The sequence below is a fragment of the Equus caballus genome, chromosome 31 (genome assembly GCF_041296265.1).
Source record: "Equus caballus isolate H_3958 breed thoroughbred chromosome 31, TB-T2T, whole genome shotgun sequence".
NCBI lineage: Eukaryota > Metazoa > Chordata > Mammalia > Perissodactyla > Equidae > Equus > Equus caballus.
This window is the reverse complement of record NC_091714.1, coordinates 20,336,047-20,353,636: the sequence shown is the minus strand read 5'-3', so window position 1 is coordinate 20,353,636 and position 17,590 is coordinate 20,336,047. Positions and strand designations below refer to the sequence as shown.

Genomic DNA, 17,590 nt, shown 5'->3' with positions numbered 1-17,590 from the left:
TTATAAAGGGACCCACATAAGCTGATCTTTCTTCTCTGCACATGACACAAATAGAAAGCTTTGAGCAAGAGTGGAAAGGCACACTGTCACTTGTCTTTCCCCTCTGAAGAAGCTGGGACACATTCTGCTCAGCCAACATGTTCCCAGAGGAGTGTGATTTAACTTCCACTTTTCACACAGTGAGAAGCAACACTGTGGACCTGTCGGGAGGGTGATGGCACCCTGGGAGGAATTTGGATAAGTGTTTTTCACTCCAGTGTTTTCATGTGACCTGACTCTCATTCTCAATTTAGTTACATCTTGACCTGGAAAATGCAGCCAAGATTTGCCTCTCTTCGTTTGGCTTACATTGATTCATGATGTGCATCCCTGGCCTTCCCCTACTGCCACCCCAGGCAGCCTCTTCCTCTTTCTCTTGCAACCTACTAATAGAGCCTCTCTGGATGTATACACATGTATTTCCCTCAGTAGGTGTTTTACTTCCAGAAAGAGTAAATGTGCTTGAGTCCACGGAATATACACAAAGAATACCCACCTAAAGCAGCCTAAGCCATTCCTCACGCCTTTCACCAAATCTGACTATTCATATATCTGGCAGCCTCCGATAGTAAAGGAATGAATATTCCTCACTTCTCCCTAGTTTTTCTTCCCTCCCCCCTCCATTAAACGACTGGTTTTTATGCATGAGATAATAGACAAGCCTTGGGTGACCTGTTTTTAAATTTTTTTCCCTCCCCCCCGCCTCTTTTTTCCTTGCGGTAAAACAGTGCTGAAGAAAGAGGGCACCAGTGTACAGCCCAGATCGCATCCTTGCACCGTCTGGATTAGAGCTGAGGCGTCTGCGAACCCAGCGTGGCCGCGGTGCTCTGGCCCGGGGACCACAGCGCTGTCTACCCGGACACAGGTACGTCTCAAGTCCAAATTCTCCAGGCAGACCCAGGTGAGCAGACACTTTCCGGCGGTGAAACCCACCCATAGTGGCAGACACAGTCTCAATCTATGGGATTTTCTTTCTAGTCCCAGGGGCATCCCCGTTTATTTATTTCTTTTAGTCGTGCATCCCCGGGAAGCGTCGGGACCCATGGATGCCTGGGTTGTCTTCCTCCTTTTGCTTGCCTTACCTCCTCTGCTCTTGCTCCGTGCCTGCTCCCTTAGCTCCTTTCTCCTCCGACTCTCACCTTGAGAAACGAAGCCGGGGAGGGATGAGAGAGGGAGCCAACTTCAGCCCCGCAGGCGGCTGAGATTTGGCGCCTCTGCCCCCAAAGCGGTCAGGTTTGAATGTACTTGCAGGAGCACTGGTTGCAAGGCGAAGAGAATGAGGATGGAGGGCTGGTGGGAAGGTGAGGGGAGGTGTGTGTGTGCGTGTGTGTGTGTGTGTGTGGTGTGGGGGATAAAGAATGCAGGAAAGGGGGTTGAAAGAACGAAGTTGGGGGTGGGGGAGTGGGGTCAAAGAATTGCTACTCGCTGGTCAACGCGTCTGCTCCAGGCCCTGCGGGGAAATGTGTCTGCAGCTGGACCGAGCGCTGTCCAGGGTTCTGAAGGCGGCTGGGCTGAGCTGCCGCCGCGAGAGCAACCCGGAAGCTCCCCTCCGTTCCCTTTCTAGCAACTATGCAAAGCCAAAGGGCTCGATTTCGGCGAGTGCAGGAGCCCCTCCACCCACTCCCTCCATCCTCCATCGCGGGAACAAGTTACCTTATCTGCACCCTTTCTCCCTGAACATCTACAGTAAGCTGGCTTCTTGGGGTGGGGAGGGGGACGAACCAAAATCCGACATGCGGCGACTTTACCAGGCGTTGCCTTAGTAACTAATATGGATTTCCTCAAGCTGGCAAATTTATATTTACTACTTGTGTTGTATATTAGGGTCTCCTCAACCCCTCAAAGTTAAAAGGTGCGCTCCTTGTTCGCCTTCATTTTGAACTAGCGCTTCTACCTTCATGACGAGTTTCCAAATTTCTTCTGGGAAAAAGTTGATCTTTTCCAATCCGGAAAGTTCTCTTGGGTTGCAAGACCTAACTCCTCCTTCCCTCTTTCCCCCTCCCCGTCAAGTCGGTAAGCGTAATGGGTATTTGGGAACTGGGATGAGACTTGGAGCTGGAGGAGGGGAGGAGACGGGAGTGTCGGCGGGGCTCTGCGCCTCCCGGGACCGAGGAAGGCACTGGGGCCAAGATGCACCCCCTTCTGCCTTGACCAGGGCTGCTTCTCAAGCTGTTCCTTCAGCCAATATCGTGATGTGCCGAAATGAAATGGACCGGCAACTGTTAACATCACTAACCCCAGAGTTTTGACACAGGTCCTGTGATAACGGAGCTTTGATTTTCTTCCTCTTTTGTCGGCAGCGTCCAGCTCACCGCTGCCACCACGACTCCCATTGTACCTTTCATCAGTTTACCTTGACGCACCGGTGAAGAAGGGGACTCAAATTCCCCTAGAAACGCCTCCAGGGCGTGGAGGTGGTCGTGGAGGACCAGGAGGAGGAGGCGGAGGGGAAGGAGGCGGGAGCGCAGGAGGCGAAGGCGTTGAACGCGCGGCGTTGGCGAGCGGGACCCAGCCGGGAGAGGCAGGCTTCGGGCGTTTCCGCAGCACGCGCCCAGAGCCGGCTGGCGCGGCCAGCGTGGGAACGAGGCTGGCCGCCGTGGACCGCGTCCTCAGCACAATGGTCCGGCTCCTCTTGGTTTTCTTCCCAGCGATCTTTTTGGAGACGTCCCTTTTCCCCAGAGGCACCAGCAGAAAAGTGTTGCTGGCAGGAGCCTCGTCTCAGCGCTCGGTGGCCAGAATGGACGGAGATGTCATCATTGGGGCCCTCTTCTCAGTCCACCACCAGCCTCCGGCCGAGAAGGTGCCCGAGAGGAAGTGTGGGGAGATCAGGGAGCAGTATGGCATCCAGAGGGTGGAAGCCATGTTCCACACGTTGGATAAGATTAACGCGGACCCGGTGCTCCTGCCCAACATCACCCTGGGCAGTGAGATCCGGGACTCCTGCTGGCACTCCTCCGTGGCTCTGGAGCAGAGTATTGAGTTCATCAGGGACTCTCTGATTTCCATTCGAGACGAGAGGGATGGGGTCAACCGGTGCTTGCCTGACGGCCAGTCCCTCCCCCCAGGCAGGACTAAGAAGCCCATTGCGGGCGTGATCGGCCCGGGCTCCAGCTCCGTAGCCATTCAAGTGCAGAACCTGCTCCAGCTCTTCGACATCCCCCAGATCGCATATTCTGCCACGAGCATCGACCTGAGTGACAAAACTTTGTACAAATACTTCCTGAGGGTTGTGCCTTCTGACACTTTGCAGGCAAGGGCGATGCTTGACATAGTCAAGCGTTACAATTGGACCTATGTCTCTGCAGTCCACACAGAAGGTAGGCCTTGCATTTGGGAAAGACAGGTACTGAGGAAGCCAGGGCATTGCATGATGTGCGCTTGGGATCACAACATGGTTCTTATCTATTTCTAGCAGTGTGGCAACCGACTTTACCTTTCTCAGTACGTGCCCACCCAGGCATTGCATTTTATCCTCATTCTCTTATAATTATAATTATAGCACCTGTGTCCTAGGGTGTTTCTTGGGAGAGTAGGAGCCAAAAGGATGCCAAACTCTCCATGAATAGTGTCCAACTGTAGTTTTTGGATTTACCTGTTTGCTTGCCCTTGTAGGTGTAATACGACCCTTAAGAGACTGGCTATAATTTTCCAACCTTAGTAGGCTAATCCAATGTGATTAGTATTTCAAGTCTTAAATTGGACTTGAAAGCTTTATCTTATTTTAAACAGCTGAAGGTGCTTCTTTGTCCTGGTGTGCCCCTTCCTACACGTCCAAAACTTAGCTGTGAATGTTGGATTAATGCAGTCCTCTCCCTCAGTATATCAGAAACTTATATTTTAAATTCTGGGGTGCTTTAGATATAAAGGAAGAGTAAATCATTTAAATCACCTCTTTATTTTTTTTCTACTATATGTGTTACAATTGTCCAGAAGCCCTTCCACCCCCCAAGAATTATCTTATTTTCTGAGAAATAGCACCAATGACCTCTTGGATTTCAGTTTGGGTTTCTAGTCTTTTTCTTCTAACACAATGTCTTTGCTCATTAGAATTTAAATTTAGGCCAATTATGAAGTACTCCTAAAACAGTAGTAGATATCAGGTTTAAAACAGCTTTTAAAAATGAAATAGATTTACCTGAGATTGAAAAGCTTGAGTTTTACAGAGTCTTACAGACGTGAATTCTCAACGAATTCCTTGTATAAAGATTTTCTTTACTCTCATCTGCTTATATAGATTTTTGGATAAAATGAGACTTTTAAGCCATCTACTCTTAACTCCCTTTTTAGGTTTATGAAGAAACTGAGACTTTGGTTATAAATGAATGTCTGGGACAATTCACATGTATATTCTGGTGTATGGAAGAGCATTTTGAGAGTATTGCTGCATTTATATTTCTTCATATCAAACTATGATGGAAGGTCATGAGCACAACTTCATGTTCTTTTAACAGTTGCACAATATTCAGTAACTGGTGTTAAGTCCGATTATAGAAATTAAGAAGCATTCTTACTGAAGTGGTTATATGGTTATTGCTAATGAAAATTGATGCTTTAATTTATAAAAGGAGCAGAGTTTTCAGGACAAACAAAAATAATGTAGAAGTAAACACAATTTCAGAGTTTGCTTTTGGAAAAAAACTTTCTACTGCAATATCATGACTCATGTTTCTGAATCCTGAGTTTTACTAGTGAACTGCATATCTCTTTTTCAACAAAATCTCATATCACAAATTTAAGTTCCAATGTGAATCCCTTAATGTTTAATGTTAATTTCCTCCATTTTATTGTTTAATATAATTTCTTGTGGTGCTTAGATGGAACATCTTGAAAGCACAAGTTAAAAATCTGTTCATTATCAGCATCAGAGAGATCTCTCTAAAAGAGAATGGCAAAATCTAGATTGAAGATGATTTAGTTAACTATTTAATAATTCTCCCTTGATTATAGATATTAGAAGAGTAAATTCCTCCTTTAAGAAGAAGTAATACTCATCATTTTTATATGTGGTTTTATTTTCCATATTTTATTAAAATATTTTATTTTGGGGGTGGAGAGGACTGGAGAAAAGACCCCCCCTGCCCTTTTCAATCTGTTTTCCAGTTGCATCACTTTGCTAAAAATAATTGCTACTAGTGGGTTGCTTTCTGACAACTAGAATTATGTTTTTGGAAAATTAATTGGACTTATGTTTGCCAATTTTATTGAGGAAGGGCACGTGTTAAAATTTCACCCTTGTGTTGGTTTGGACTCCTTTTTTCCTTTCTGCCTTCTGACTGGCGTTATATGGCAGAGGTGATGTCTCCACACTATTGTGGTTGATTGCAGACTAGACTGTGTTCCTAGAACAGGGTCAGAGCTAACTTTGTTGTCTAGTTTATAACCAGGAGATCATGCCATTTGCCTTCCTTTTATATATGATACCTTACTTCTTCTCAAGGAGAATTTGTTTCTTCTCTTATTAGACATAATATTTGTGGAAACTAATTTGCTTTTATTTTCTTCTATCTGCAGATAAATATAGTAGCCTCCTCTGGATAGTCACCAACTGAAAATCCATTTTTCCTGAGGCTCTGCCCTCTTGCTTCTCAGGGACCCAGGGTGTACTGGTCTGCAGGCACTCTCTTGCATCATTTAGTAATTTTCCTGCCTTCAGACTGATGGGGTCACCAGCTGGTGACAGTCCTCTGTCAAAAAGCAGCTAAGACTACATATCAGTGTTGTCTCTGCCATCTGGGCACTATTCAGGAAGGAAGCCAGTTTGTCTAGTTATTAGCAATTTGGAGCTTAAAAATTCTGAGACTTCCATGACCTTCACCTCTTCTTTCCACATTAGCCATTTTCTAGTCAATCTATCATCACAATTTCTTTTATTAGAAGCTAGCCTAGGATAGTTAACATCAAAAGTACTAAGTGACTAGACTAGTGTAACCTTCATTTCTATGGTTAATTTTGACGGACTTTAAAATCATAGATGGAGCATCCTATTCTTTGAATTCCCCAACTGTTTTTGTATCCCTTTATTATTTCATTTTATACTGAAGTTAAGCATGGAAGTTTTATTTTTCAACAGTAGAATTCAATTTTATATTCTTTCACCTACTTTTAATCTTCTCCCACGTCATTTGTGTCACACATGTCCTCTACATGACAACTGTCAGTTTACCTGGCATAAAAGAGAATCGGTGCACACGTTACCTGCAATACGCTCTCCAAAAATTTTTCAGGATTGCTTCCTGCGGGGAATATTGAAATAGGATTTGTCAAAACGTGGGTGCTGAAACAATGGAGCCTTATCCACAAATAAAAATTGAGTGCACCTTGGAGCAAGCTGCTCACCTGGAATGTGTGTCTTTAAATATGCTAAGCATAGAATACAAAAATAGCCTATTTCTGTGAAGAATATCTCGGTCAAGGACACCTTATTCCATCCTTCTGATAAAATGCAGATTCCTCATCAAAATCCGAACTTATCATTTCACAAGTTTTTAGAAAACAGTACTTAAAAATAATTCTAGTTGATTAAATTCAAAGCATTGAGTGAGTCCAATAAAGAATATTCTTTGAGTTAGTAGCTTCAAAAAGGTTTTTTTTGGATTAGATATGTTGTTGTTGGTTTTAAGCCTTTCTCTCAGTATTTTGTCTCAGTGTCAGATGATAAGGGGTTTAGTGATGCTGCTCTAAGGTGCCCTTCACTCTAAGGTGCCCTTTTGTTTACAGTTACATTTTCATTGCAGTGCACTTTTTTTTGGACACTTGCTTACGTTTTATATGAAACTGGCCTTTTTTGGCTTTTTGCCCCCAAAACCTGGTCTTTTTCTTTTTACAAGCTTTTTTTCTATTTGATATAAAACTTACTTTAAGAGTCTAATAGCATCAGAACAAAATCCTCCTAAATCATAGATACATCAGTTAGCTATTACTTTAGCTAATGAAATTACACTTAAGAATTTGGTGTCTACTAAATAGCTTATTTCCTATCCATGCACAGCAGCTTTCTCTCTATCTTCCTCATCTTGATTTCAAACTATTTCATAATAAGTCAACTAAATAAATTGCTCTATTTTATCACAAAATAAGGAATAGGAGTGTCTTGAAAGATTATTTAGGTCAACCAATTAAAGATCCTAAAAACACCACTATTACATCTATGACAAGATGTAGTTCTCATACGCTCCAAGTTTCCTAATTGTGATTCGGGTTCTTAATGAGAGTAGGAGAATATAGGACTTAAGTTCAGAAGCAGAATTTCACCTGTTAGTCAGTTTTCCTATATAGTGACCTGACTCCCTGAAATTTCTACCACTTCTCCATTGCCTACTGGAAGTCATCCAAAATGATTTAAATTCCTCTTCCATGTGATATTTGTCATCAGTGAGTCTTCTCTTGTGTATGCCATACCTTACTGGTTTCTTCACCCATACATTCTGGTTTTTAGTTCTCTCATCTTCATAGATAACTCAAGCAGATCTTAGATAAATTATTATCCAAAAGTCTTATAAAAATATATGCTGCTACCAGGTCATATCTCTTTCTTTTTATGTTAGAGCAGTTATTAATATTGTTATTATTATCATATTTAAGACTAGGACTTTGTTTTATGTCACATTTTAATTGTAAAATCATTAACTTAAATCTACCTTGTCAGTAAGTTCTGGGATTTTGATTATTTAATTCATCTGAGCATCACCTTAGGACCAGCTTTATGTCCTCAGGATTTAATTATACACGTTAAAACTGAGTGAGGGGGCCTGCCTGGTGGTGCAGCAGTTAAGTTCGCATGTTCCGCTTCAGCGGCCCGGGGTTCGCTGGTTTGGATCTGGGGTGCGGATATGGCACCGCTTGGCAAGCCATGCTGTGGCAGGCATCCCACATATAAAGTAGAGGAAGATGGGCATGGATGTTAGCTCAGGGCCAGTCTTCCTCGGAAAAAAGAGGAGGATTGGCAGCAGATGTTAGCTCAGGGCTAATCTTCTTAAAAACAAAAACAAAAACTGAGTGAGACAGGGTCAAGTGTAAGGTCCCACAGCCCATCATCGGTAAACTACTTCCTGGCTAATTCTGCTGGTCACTAAGCCTGGTATGAATTCCCTTGACAGTATGCTTTTCCACTACATACTGTACCACTTTACAAATAAATCAATAAAGTAGTTTAAATAAACAGGCATCACAACAGATATTCAACTCTAACTGAAGTTTTACTGTATCAAAAACTGCATTTGAAGACTGGTCTCCTTTACTACGTCCTTTATACTGTAAAGGGAGTACAGTTTAAACACATGTAAAACAAAAACAAGTAAAAATAAATCATTACAGTATAGACATTTAGAAACAGGAGTTTCTACATCTTAAGGGAACAGTGAAAGAAAACATTGGTGAGTGTGACTAGCTAGAAAAATGCTAGAGAAAAGGAAATTTTGATTAGTGTTTTTCTTTTTTTGAATATGACAGTTGTAAAAGCTAGAAGCAGTAGTAAGAATGTCCCCATGGGGGATAAAATAAGCAAATATGCTTGGCTGGAGTGGAGAATGTAGGCCAGAAACTAATAATAAAGTTAGCAAGGAAAATGTAGTTTCTTATATTCTGTGATTCTGTGACCCGTTATCAATACAAAGGACAAATAATGGAGAATCTTGAAGCATGTGCTTTGAACTCTTTTTTTCATGGCACGAAGCCAAAGAGTTTTGTTGTCAAGAAAAATATGTCCAAGCAGAGTTTAATGTGACTTAAAGATAATTAAAAGAAAGTGAATTCTTACTGAAAAGTGTAGAGGAGATCCATTGGCTGGGGAGGGGGAAAACCAACTCTGAAAATGTTAGTTATTGTAGAATTCTAGGTACTAGGCTGTTAAAATAATTGGGAAGAACAGAAGGTGCTCCAAAGCAATGCTTTATGGGAGAATTTGATGTATCCAAGAGTTAGGAGCAAAAAGGCACATTGAAACTACTTTCAGCAATGCAAGAGGACCAGGAGAATTTTGATGTAATTAAAAGGCCTGTAATGAGTAGGCTTCAAAACCATGATTCTTTAGGTTTAAACAGCATGGACTCAGATTTAATATGTTCAATCTGATGTGAACTTTGCCTACCAACACATACATTATTAGCAAGAGTGGGTGTGTGGACAAAAGAAAAGCCAGGTATAGTTGTAAGGGACTCTATTTGTGATTTTAAAAAAAGTGTTCACATCCAAGCAAAACCTTATTTACCCAGAACCTTCCTTTCCCAGATGACTCACCTGGGTGCTTGAGAGCTGGCCTCTTTAAATTCCAACCATGTACATTTTAAACATTTTACAAGGAGATCTTTGCAAACTATATTATATAGTTCTCTGACTTCTTTTAAAGAGAGTTCTGACTTTAACAGACACTTTTCTTGAATATACAATGTAATCATTATGAACATCAAATGTTACATGTGCTAGGATATGGTGGAATTTTAAAGCCTGTTGAAAAACATGAAGCCATTTACTCCTGCTAGAAATGGCTTCAGATTGCCATACTTTTGAGGTTCTATCTTTATTTCTTCCTATATTGGCTAGACTTATTGAACCATTTTCTAAGTTACTTAATCAGTATTTAGTTAACAGGTACTATGTGCAAAGGGTTAAGATGAAAAACAAAGGTGAAAAAAGAGACGCCTTTATTGTTTTGAGAAAGCTTGAACTCTTCTTGATTCTTCTGCAGTACCATCAATCACCCTGTGACTTCATTTGCTTTGGAACATATTTTATAAGTAGCTGGCCTGCACAGGGCAGATGGTGGTGGCAACTTCTATTTTATGTTTCTATCAGGTGGCTTGGCAGTTGCTATTCCTCTCGAGGCACTAAATTTTTCTCTTAGTGATCTATGGAGCTAATATACAATGACTGTTTTATGAATTTTTAGTAACTTTCTGGGCACTTGCTGGAGTGGTGTCATCAGAAAAAGATTTGTCAGAAGCCATGTTTTCAGCATACCTTGTAAGTAAGACCACAGACGGCTTGGAAGCCACAGTCGAGGACACAATAGTTTAGTGAACACCCACAGCCACTGGAAAAACAGCTCATAGCGCGTGCTTTTCTGATATTAGATTGAGGTGACATCTCCGTAGAAGATGGTTGTCAGTTTTCAGAGAAGCTGTAGTTGAAGCCTGGCATCGAGCTGAAACATAAAACCTTGCCAAAATGACGTGGCTACCTTACCCATCAAAGAGTTGTCATTAGATTTTAAATGTATGTAGAAATATTTACGTAATTTATGTGTGCAACTTCTACTTATTTTTCATGCCTAATTTTTCTCTATGCATGTCTCCAACATTTTAAATCTTAATTCACATGAAAAATTAGAATTTTAATTTTCTTCAGTCTCATGGGAAGTTCTGCTTTCTAAAACTTAAGGCATTGTGGTACCAAATATAGCATTAACGTTTTTATGAAGAGAATTTATTGGCTCAAGCAGAAACTTGGTGATCGGAAATCCTCATTTACCAACTTTAGGATTATCTATGTTGCTCACTTCGTGGCCAACAAATTGAAGATTCAAGGCAGTTATCTAAATGATTTCGATAAAAGCCTTAATCGGCAATTGAAGCACAAGAAGGTTTGGGGGAGCTGCTCTTCAGTTACCAAGTAACTTAATTTGCTTTCTAATGAAGACATGACCATTTGTTTACTGATAAACGCATACGCCTATTATGTGTCAGGCATTAGTCATGGTGCTGAGAACACATAAATTAAAAGAATAAGAACTACTATTACCATTATTAATACTTCAAGGGTCCCATAGTCTGTTGGAGGAGACGTAGAAATACATAGGTAGCTATAGGCTCATGGGTTACAAAAAAAGTACATTTAATCACTTTTTAAAAAAATAAATGGACAAAAAACTATGGGAAATACTATACTGAAAACATATATTATCTAAGTTTTATTTGTAAAGTGGGAATGATAATCGCCACCGTATTATTTACCTTATAGCAGTGTTTCAGAGAACAAGTAGATGGTGTGAATAACTAGCTTTCACCTGCTTTTGTCAATCTACCACCAAAGAGATGGATTCTTAAGGTATTAGCCCTTCTTAGCTGATGAAGACAGAGCAAGTGTATGAAATCAGTTAATCAGGTGTAGATTTTTGACCCTAACATCCAGTAACGTAAGACAAAAATGAAATTCATGATTAAGATAAAAGTACAGCATGTGCTATAGATTTTAGGAAGCTTCCTCATGCTATAGGTGAGGAAAAAAAAAGGCCCAGGGAAATACAATGACTCACTCAAGACCTTAAAATTCATTAGTGACAAAATCAGAACTAATTCAACTTTGTGTTAGATACTTTCTTAAATCAAGGTTGGTTGGTTTGTTTTTAAATCACACGGTCCATCCTCTTTACTTTGGAGCATTTCTCTTTCCTGTGAGGTGTGTATCATCCAGCCCAGCTACATTCTTCCCAATTTTGCTGCTGTCACTTCCTAGCTTCCAGGAGACTCTTCTGTCACTGAAAACTCGTTCTCACTGCTAGTAGTCTTTCTTTCAATGTCAACTCTTGCCATACTTTTGAGTGACTCCAACATTCCCATGTGTGACCCATTGATACATATCCTTTCAGTCATTGGTCTCAACTCTATGTCCTTCGCCTTCACTTCAGCAATCCACCCACTCTGACCACAGTCTGCACCTTGATGTCAGCAAGAACTGTTCTATCTCTGAACCCTTAAGCACAGAAAGCCTCTGAACAATAGAAGCCTCTTCTCTCTAACTTCTGTTGCTCCCAATTCATCTGCTCTCCACATTTGCCTGCAAAGTCTAGATTAAGCCATTTTCTTACTTGATCTGATTCTCCCCTTGATCTCAGCAACTCTACCTTCATATTTGTGTTTATCATCATCTTGTAATAAAGCTCCTTTCCTAGAGAAAATGAACTTCCAACGTCAAGTGTCTACCCCACGTCACACTCTAGTTGAGAAGATTATGAGTTAGTCATTTTTTCCAGCTGCCTCAGTGCAGGAAAATGAAGATGAGAAAGGAGCACCTCTTTTGTAATGAAAAAAGAAAAGATTCCATCTCTGTGAGGGCTGTGGGCAAGAGTGGGAGATCACATTTGCTCAGACAACTCTGTGGTGCTGTCTCTACAAGTAACCAGGTGTGGTGTGTAGTGGATAAGGATGAGAAAATTAGGAAAAGATGGCTAGCATTGGATTCCAGGGGTGACGGATAGGATTGACACAAAGAGTTCACGGAATTAGCTATGCTTAGAGAGCTATCAGGATAAAATGTGCAAAAACAATCTCTTAAGCTTCTTGTACAGATGAGATGAGACAGTGTTGTATATAGAGCTAGATAAATAGAAGATGTCATTATTGTCGTTGGGCTATTCTAACCTTAAACAAGAAGATGTCCTTAGTCTAGGTGAGCCTGCGTGAAGTAAATACAGCAATGTTCTGGGGTGAGGGTATGCAAATAAAGAGAGAAGAGGTAGATCTTGCTGATTTGCTAACTTTGAGCAGCACATTCAACTTCTCATTCTATTCCTTCATAACAATTGCATCCACCGCCTGTGGCCCTATGTGGAAGCCTTTGGTTGAGTAGATTATTCTGCAGCTATTGCTTGAGGTTCTGAGGCAGTTTCCTTTGTTCTCTGGTGCTCTACAAATTTTATAATTTGTACATTATAAAAGGTAGAACAAAAAAGATCAATAAACAAATTGCTGACAGTATTTTCAAGAGGAAAAACTATAGTGGAATTTAAAAGGTGATGTGAGGGTATTGAAATAGGGAAACAACTTATAATAAACAAATAATATCCCCTTTTCCTGGATAATAAGTGTGTTATATCATTTTCACTTTGTGGTCAACGGCTATTCCTCTGTTGGTAAAGAAGATGTTCAGGTCTCTGTCTTAACTAAATACATGTTTAGTAAGCACTTTCTCCGGGCCGGGCCCTCTGCTATAATCATCGATGGCCAGAGATAGAAGAACTATAATCCCTCTGTTAAGAAGCTTACCGTATAGTGATTACCATTCAGGTTGATAAATGCAACCATCGGAGTAGGTATGAATTAGAGAGGTAACAGAGAGAAGTGTGACTAGCTTTCTCTGGGCCAGGGAAAGGAGAGAGGGAAACCTCACAGAAGTCTCCAAAGGAGGTGACATTTGAAGTTCACTCTGTTAGAGGAGTAAGAGCGGGAGACAGAGGAACGAGTGTGAGTAAAAGTATTGACGTCGAAAACGAAATATGGTCAGGAACCCAATATGCATCACTAATTCTGGAATATACATTCAGGGAACAAGAGTGGGGAAGGATCAAGCTGAAAAAGAATGGACGAGGTCCTGAAGGGACAGACTTGTCAAGCCAAGAATTTAGATTCTATTTTGTAAGCATAGTGGGCCAGCAAAGGATTTTAAACAGGGAGGAAACATGATCAGATTTATATTTTGGAAGGGGCACCCTAAAATCTTTGGAAATGACAGATTAGAAAGGGAGTAAAATTGGAAATTAGGACACAAGTTGGCAGGTGATTGATAGTTGGGGAAGTGGTGGGGAAAAAGCCAATTTAGTTAATTTAATCAAGAAATGATAAGACCTTTACTAAAGCAGATGTCAATGGGGAGGGAAAGCAGAGAATGGGTTTGACAGCCATTTAGCAGGGAGACTAGGATTTAGTGACTGATTGGTTATGAGGACCAAGAAGAAAGAGAAGTCTAGAATAACTCCCAGCTTTCCACTTTGCACAATTGAATAAGGACTAAAAGAGGAAGCACAGATTGGGAAAACATGAGTTTCAAACTCCTTGAATTTGAGATATCTATGGGACAATAAAGTCAAGAGATTCCATAGGCCAAAAATCTGGAAAGGGAGGTAGATTTGAGATTTGTCAGCAAACAGCTGGCAGCTGATGGGTTAAAACCGCAAGAGTGGTTGAGATTGCCAAGGGAGAATGAAAAATGAAAAGAGAAGAGAGTTAAAAAGAGGATTCAGAAAAGGGATGGAGAAGAAACAGTTAGAAAGCTAGAAGGAGAAAAAGGAAGAATCAGGAAAGAACCAGACATTATGGAAAGCAAGGGAACAGAGACAATCAAGAAGGGAACAGTGACAAATATCACAGAGCTGAGAAGAAAGGGAGGGTTATAGAAACAACGCTCTGTACCAGTAGACTCCACTTCCTCCTGGCTTCTGCCCTTTCAAGAATCTGTTAATTTCTAAGCCCATCAGAAGGGCAGAGGCTAGGAGGAAGCGGAGGCTGCAGGTATACAGCACTGCTCCTAGAGACTGAGAAGGGGAGGTGAGAGAGAGGATGGTAAGCTAGACGGAGATACACTTCTAAATAAAAACATTCTCTAGGATGAGAAAGACAAGCAGTTTTAAAGGATCATGGAAAAGAGTGGTAGAAAAGGAAAGCATGAAGATCATTGATGAGGCAGAGTTGCTGAGGAGGCAAGAAGAAACCATGGCTGGGCAGTGCTTAAATAGAGAGCTTTCCTCTGGGTAGTGATGCAGTTAAGTTTGTGGAAGAGGAGAAAAGAAGATTTGAAAATAACATTTGGCAGCCTTTGTTTTCTCAATTGTTCAATGAGAGGGATGGTAAAGGAAAGGGAGAAGGTCAAATACAAACAGAGCAAGTTTTCGGGGGACCCAGCTGAGATCGGAATCCATGTATTTCTAGCAGTGTCAGTTCACCCAGTTCTGATGTTCTCTCCTGTAGGGTACAGCCCCCAAATACAAGCCAGGAGTCTGAGCTTTCATAACAGATCATTAGCTTGGCCACCTGCTGGTCCTATGTCCAAAGCAGCAGAATGTTTCTTTAGTAAATTATATAGGATAGCGAGTGCTCATCAGAGATCGTAGCCTAGAATTATCCTTTATCCAGCTCCTGTCACAAGGCCAGATGAGGAAACTGATATTTAAGAGCATCATCTAAGAGATCATTATCAATATTTTGCATAAAATTAGGTTTCCAGAATGCTACAGACCTGACTTTGTTTATTCTTCCTGAAAAACTGCTTTTTTTAAAATTGCATTTTGACACGGTCCCTTTTCATTTCTTAAAGGTCAGGACAAGAATTGGAAATGTAAATAAGGCTTATAATTTTTATCTTTTTTAAAGATATTGCTTATTGTGGTGTTCAATGCCTCTTGTATAAAGTCTAGTTTAACAATTATTTTCAGATTTTAATACCATGAAGTCATATATCTCTCTTGAGGAACTGACATGTTGCATCTTAGTTGGTAATGATAATATTGCGTTTTCCATTTTTCGCTTTGCCTACCGGGGAGCTTGAAGCTAAATTTAATGCTCAATCACAGAAAATGTTTAGTTTACATGTATAGATATTGATTTCTTCCATCTTACTTCAACAGCAAAAAGCCTCAACTCCATTTTAAGAGGAGTGAGGATATTAATATATATGTAAAGGGAAGTGACTCCACAGTAGGTACAGATCCCTACTGAAATTTCTGGGTATTATGAAGCAGACAGTAATGACGGGCTGAGAGGTATTTGCAACTGTGGAAGGGGAAAAGGTTATGTTACACACATAGCTGAATATACCAAAGAGGGAAGAAAAATTTCCTATGTATTTAGTGTGACAGAAGAATCCTTGAGCATTGATCACGCACCAGAGGAGAATCAAGCTCCTTCAGATTAGTGAAAGAGGCCTCCCCCTAGACGCTCTGCCTGTTGCTTTCTTTTCCTTCTTCAGCACATTCTGGTGTCTGCTACGTGGACGTGCGGGGATATTTTGCCAGGCTTTGGCGGGATGGACCTTTGAGTGAAACTGTCTGTCTCTCTTCTGTGGTCAACACTGAGCAGAGCTGCGTTGCCTCTGTGATTTGACAGTAGCCTGCTTTCATGTTCTCCCCTTTTCTTATCCTGGGGAAAAATAAATATGTTTGTAAAGTGACTGTTCAGTGGCAAATGGACAGGGAGCTTGCTGTTTTACCAACTTTCTAACTTCCTAGTTAGAAAAACCTAGTTAAAAAACCTGGTGTTTTTATCCTGTGCCTTCCAGGCCATAATTGCTTGAGGTAGATGAAACGTCAAAAAGACACCCTCTGTCTCTTACTCCTGCTCGTAAAGATAGCCGTTAAATCACAGAGTAGGGGGAGGCTCTGTGCATTGATACATGTGAAGGATGAATTATCCTTTATTTTTTGGCTAGAAATGCCAGATTTGAAACCGTGAAAAGGCAAATTTCATTTTTTCTTTTACGTTGGTATGTGACGAAGAAAGCTCTGTATGTGATATCCTTGATCTGTCATTTTAAAAGTAAAATGGTACTGGCAAAGAGTCAACTTCTTAAAATGAAAAAATATTGAGTGAGTGATTAATTTTTGAAGTGCTTATATTCTCCTGTTCAGTGGACTATTTTTAGGCTCTCCTAGGTGCAGAGGAATGCACTAGAACAGCGCCTCTCAAACTTTAGTATGCATACAAGTCACCTGCGGCTCAATCAGTTGCAGATTCTGATTCAGAGGCCTGAGATGGACCTGAGAGTCTGCATTTCTACTGGGCTCTTAGGTGGTATTGACGCTGCTGGTCCATGGGCCACAATTTGGGTAAAACCTCTGGAAGCCCCTTCTTATAATGTACTTCTTATCATGGTCCATTGTATACACTTTCTCACACATTTGTGAATTATTTCCTTCAGAGTCATTTGTACATGTTTCAAGGCAATGTTCTAAGCTCCTGAAATAGGCAAAAAATGGCCTTTAAATGCGCATATTTATAAAATTATACTAAAGATATTTATCTATCCATTACTCACACTGTGTTTTTTAAAAATATGCATTATCTGGCCTGAATAATTGCCGAATGTAGCAATGTAGTGAATCAAATTCCTGCTTCCATGTATGCCTTGTCCTGCTAGAACACTCTGCCCCAATAGACTAGCTCCCCTGATGAAATGGAAACTACGGGGGGTGGGGGTGGGGTGGGAATCTTTGTTTTGTTTTGTTCCTCAGCAATTAGAACAGTGCCTTGCACATAGTAGACACTCAATAAATATTTGTTTAATTGCATTAAGGAAGGAGGACTTTTGTTTCAACCTCTTTTTCTGCCTTAGTAAGGAGTCTGATGATTTAAGAGCTTGCTGGGTTTCACATCAATTCTCATTGCCTAGCACAATACATGTAAATGGAACAAGATAGGAGACTAATTATTCAATTTCCAAGAAGCAGCAACTTTGAAAATGTTTGGTCTTTTACTAAATTCTTTATAAATAATTTTTATTTTTTTGCTTCTTTCTTAGACTAGTGGAATAAAGCAAGAAAAATATCCAATTAAATGCATGCTTCGTGGGTAGACTCAATTAATATTCCTCTTCCCCTTTTGCCTTTCTAATAATTGAGAAAAAGTCACTACATTGACTGTCAATCAAAACTCTCAAATTGTTATATGTTTTCTCCCTTTTTGTGAATACTGGTGTCTGGTAGTCTGGTACCAATATTCCCCTTGGACTTTAGAGCCCACGTGCAGTGGGAAGTGTGCTGAGTGGGAGGACCTGGGTTTGGTCTCATTCTCCCCATCAGCTGCCCCTATAACTCTGGACAAGTCAATGAACCGCCTTAAGTCCATCTGCT

At 40.8% G+C, this 17,590-nt stretch overlaps 1 protein-coding gene across 14 annotated transcripts in view; it reads left to right on the top strand.

Annotated features, from left to right (window-relative positions):
- The first annotated feature begins 202 nt into the window (after positions 1-202).
- GRM1 (glutamate metabotropic receptor 1) overlaps positions 203-17,590 on the top strand; it is a 374,689-nt gene continuing 357,301 nt past the window's right edge. For 4 of the 14 annotated variants that reach the window (XM_070256559.1, XM_014738217.3, XM_070256563.1 and 1 more), the window contains exons 1-2: positions 800-940; positions 2,340-3,356. In XM_070256559.1, the coding sequence (XP_070112660.1) occupies positions 2,657-3,356 (700 nt within the window). In that variant the 5' untranslated portion in view covers positions 800-940; positions 2,340-2,656. Of the gene's footprint in view, positions 941-1,042; positions 1,726-2,339; positions 3,357-17,590 lie in introns of those variants that run through there. The other 10 variants (XM_070256558.1, XM_070256562.1, XM_070256555.1 and 7 more) reach the window with 8 other exon arrangements.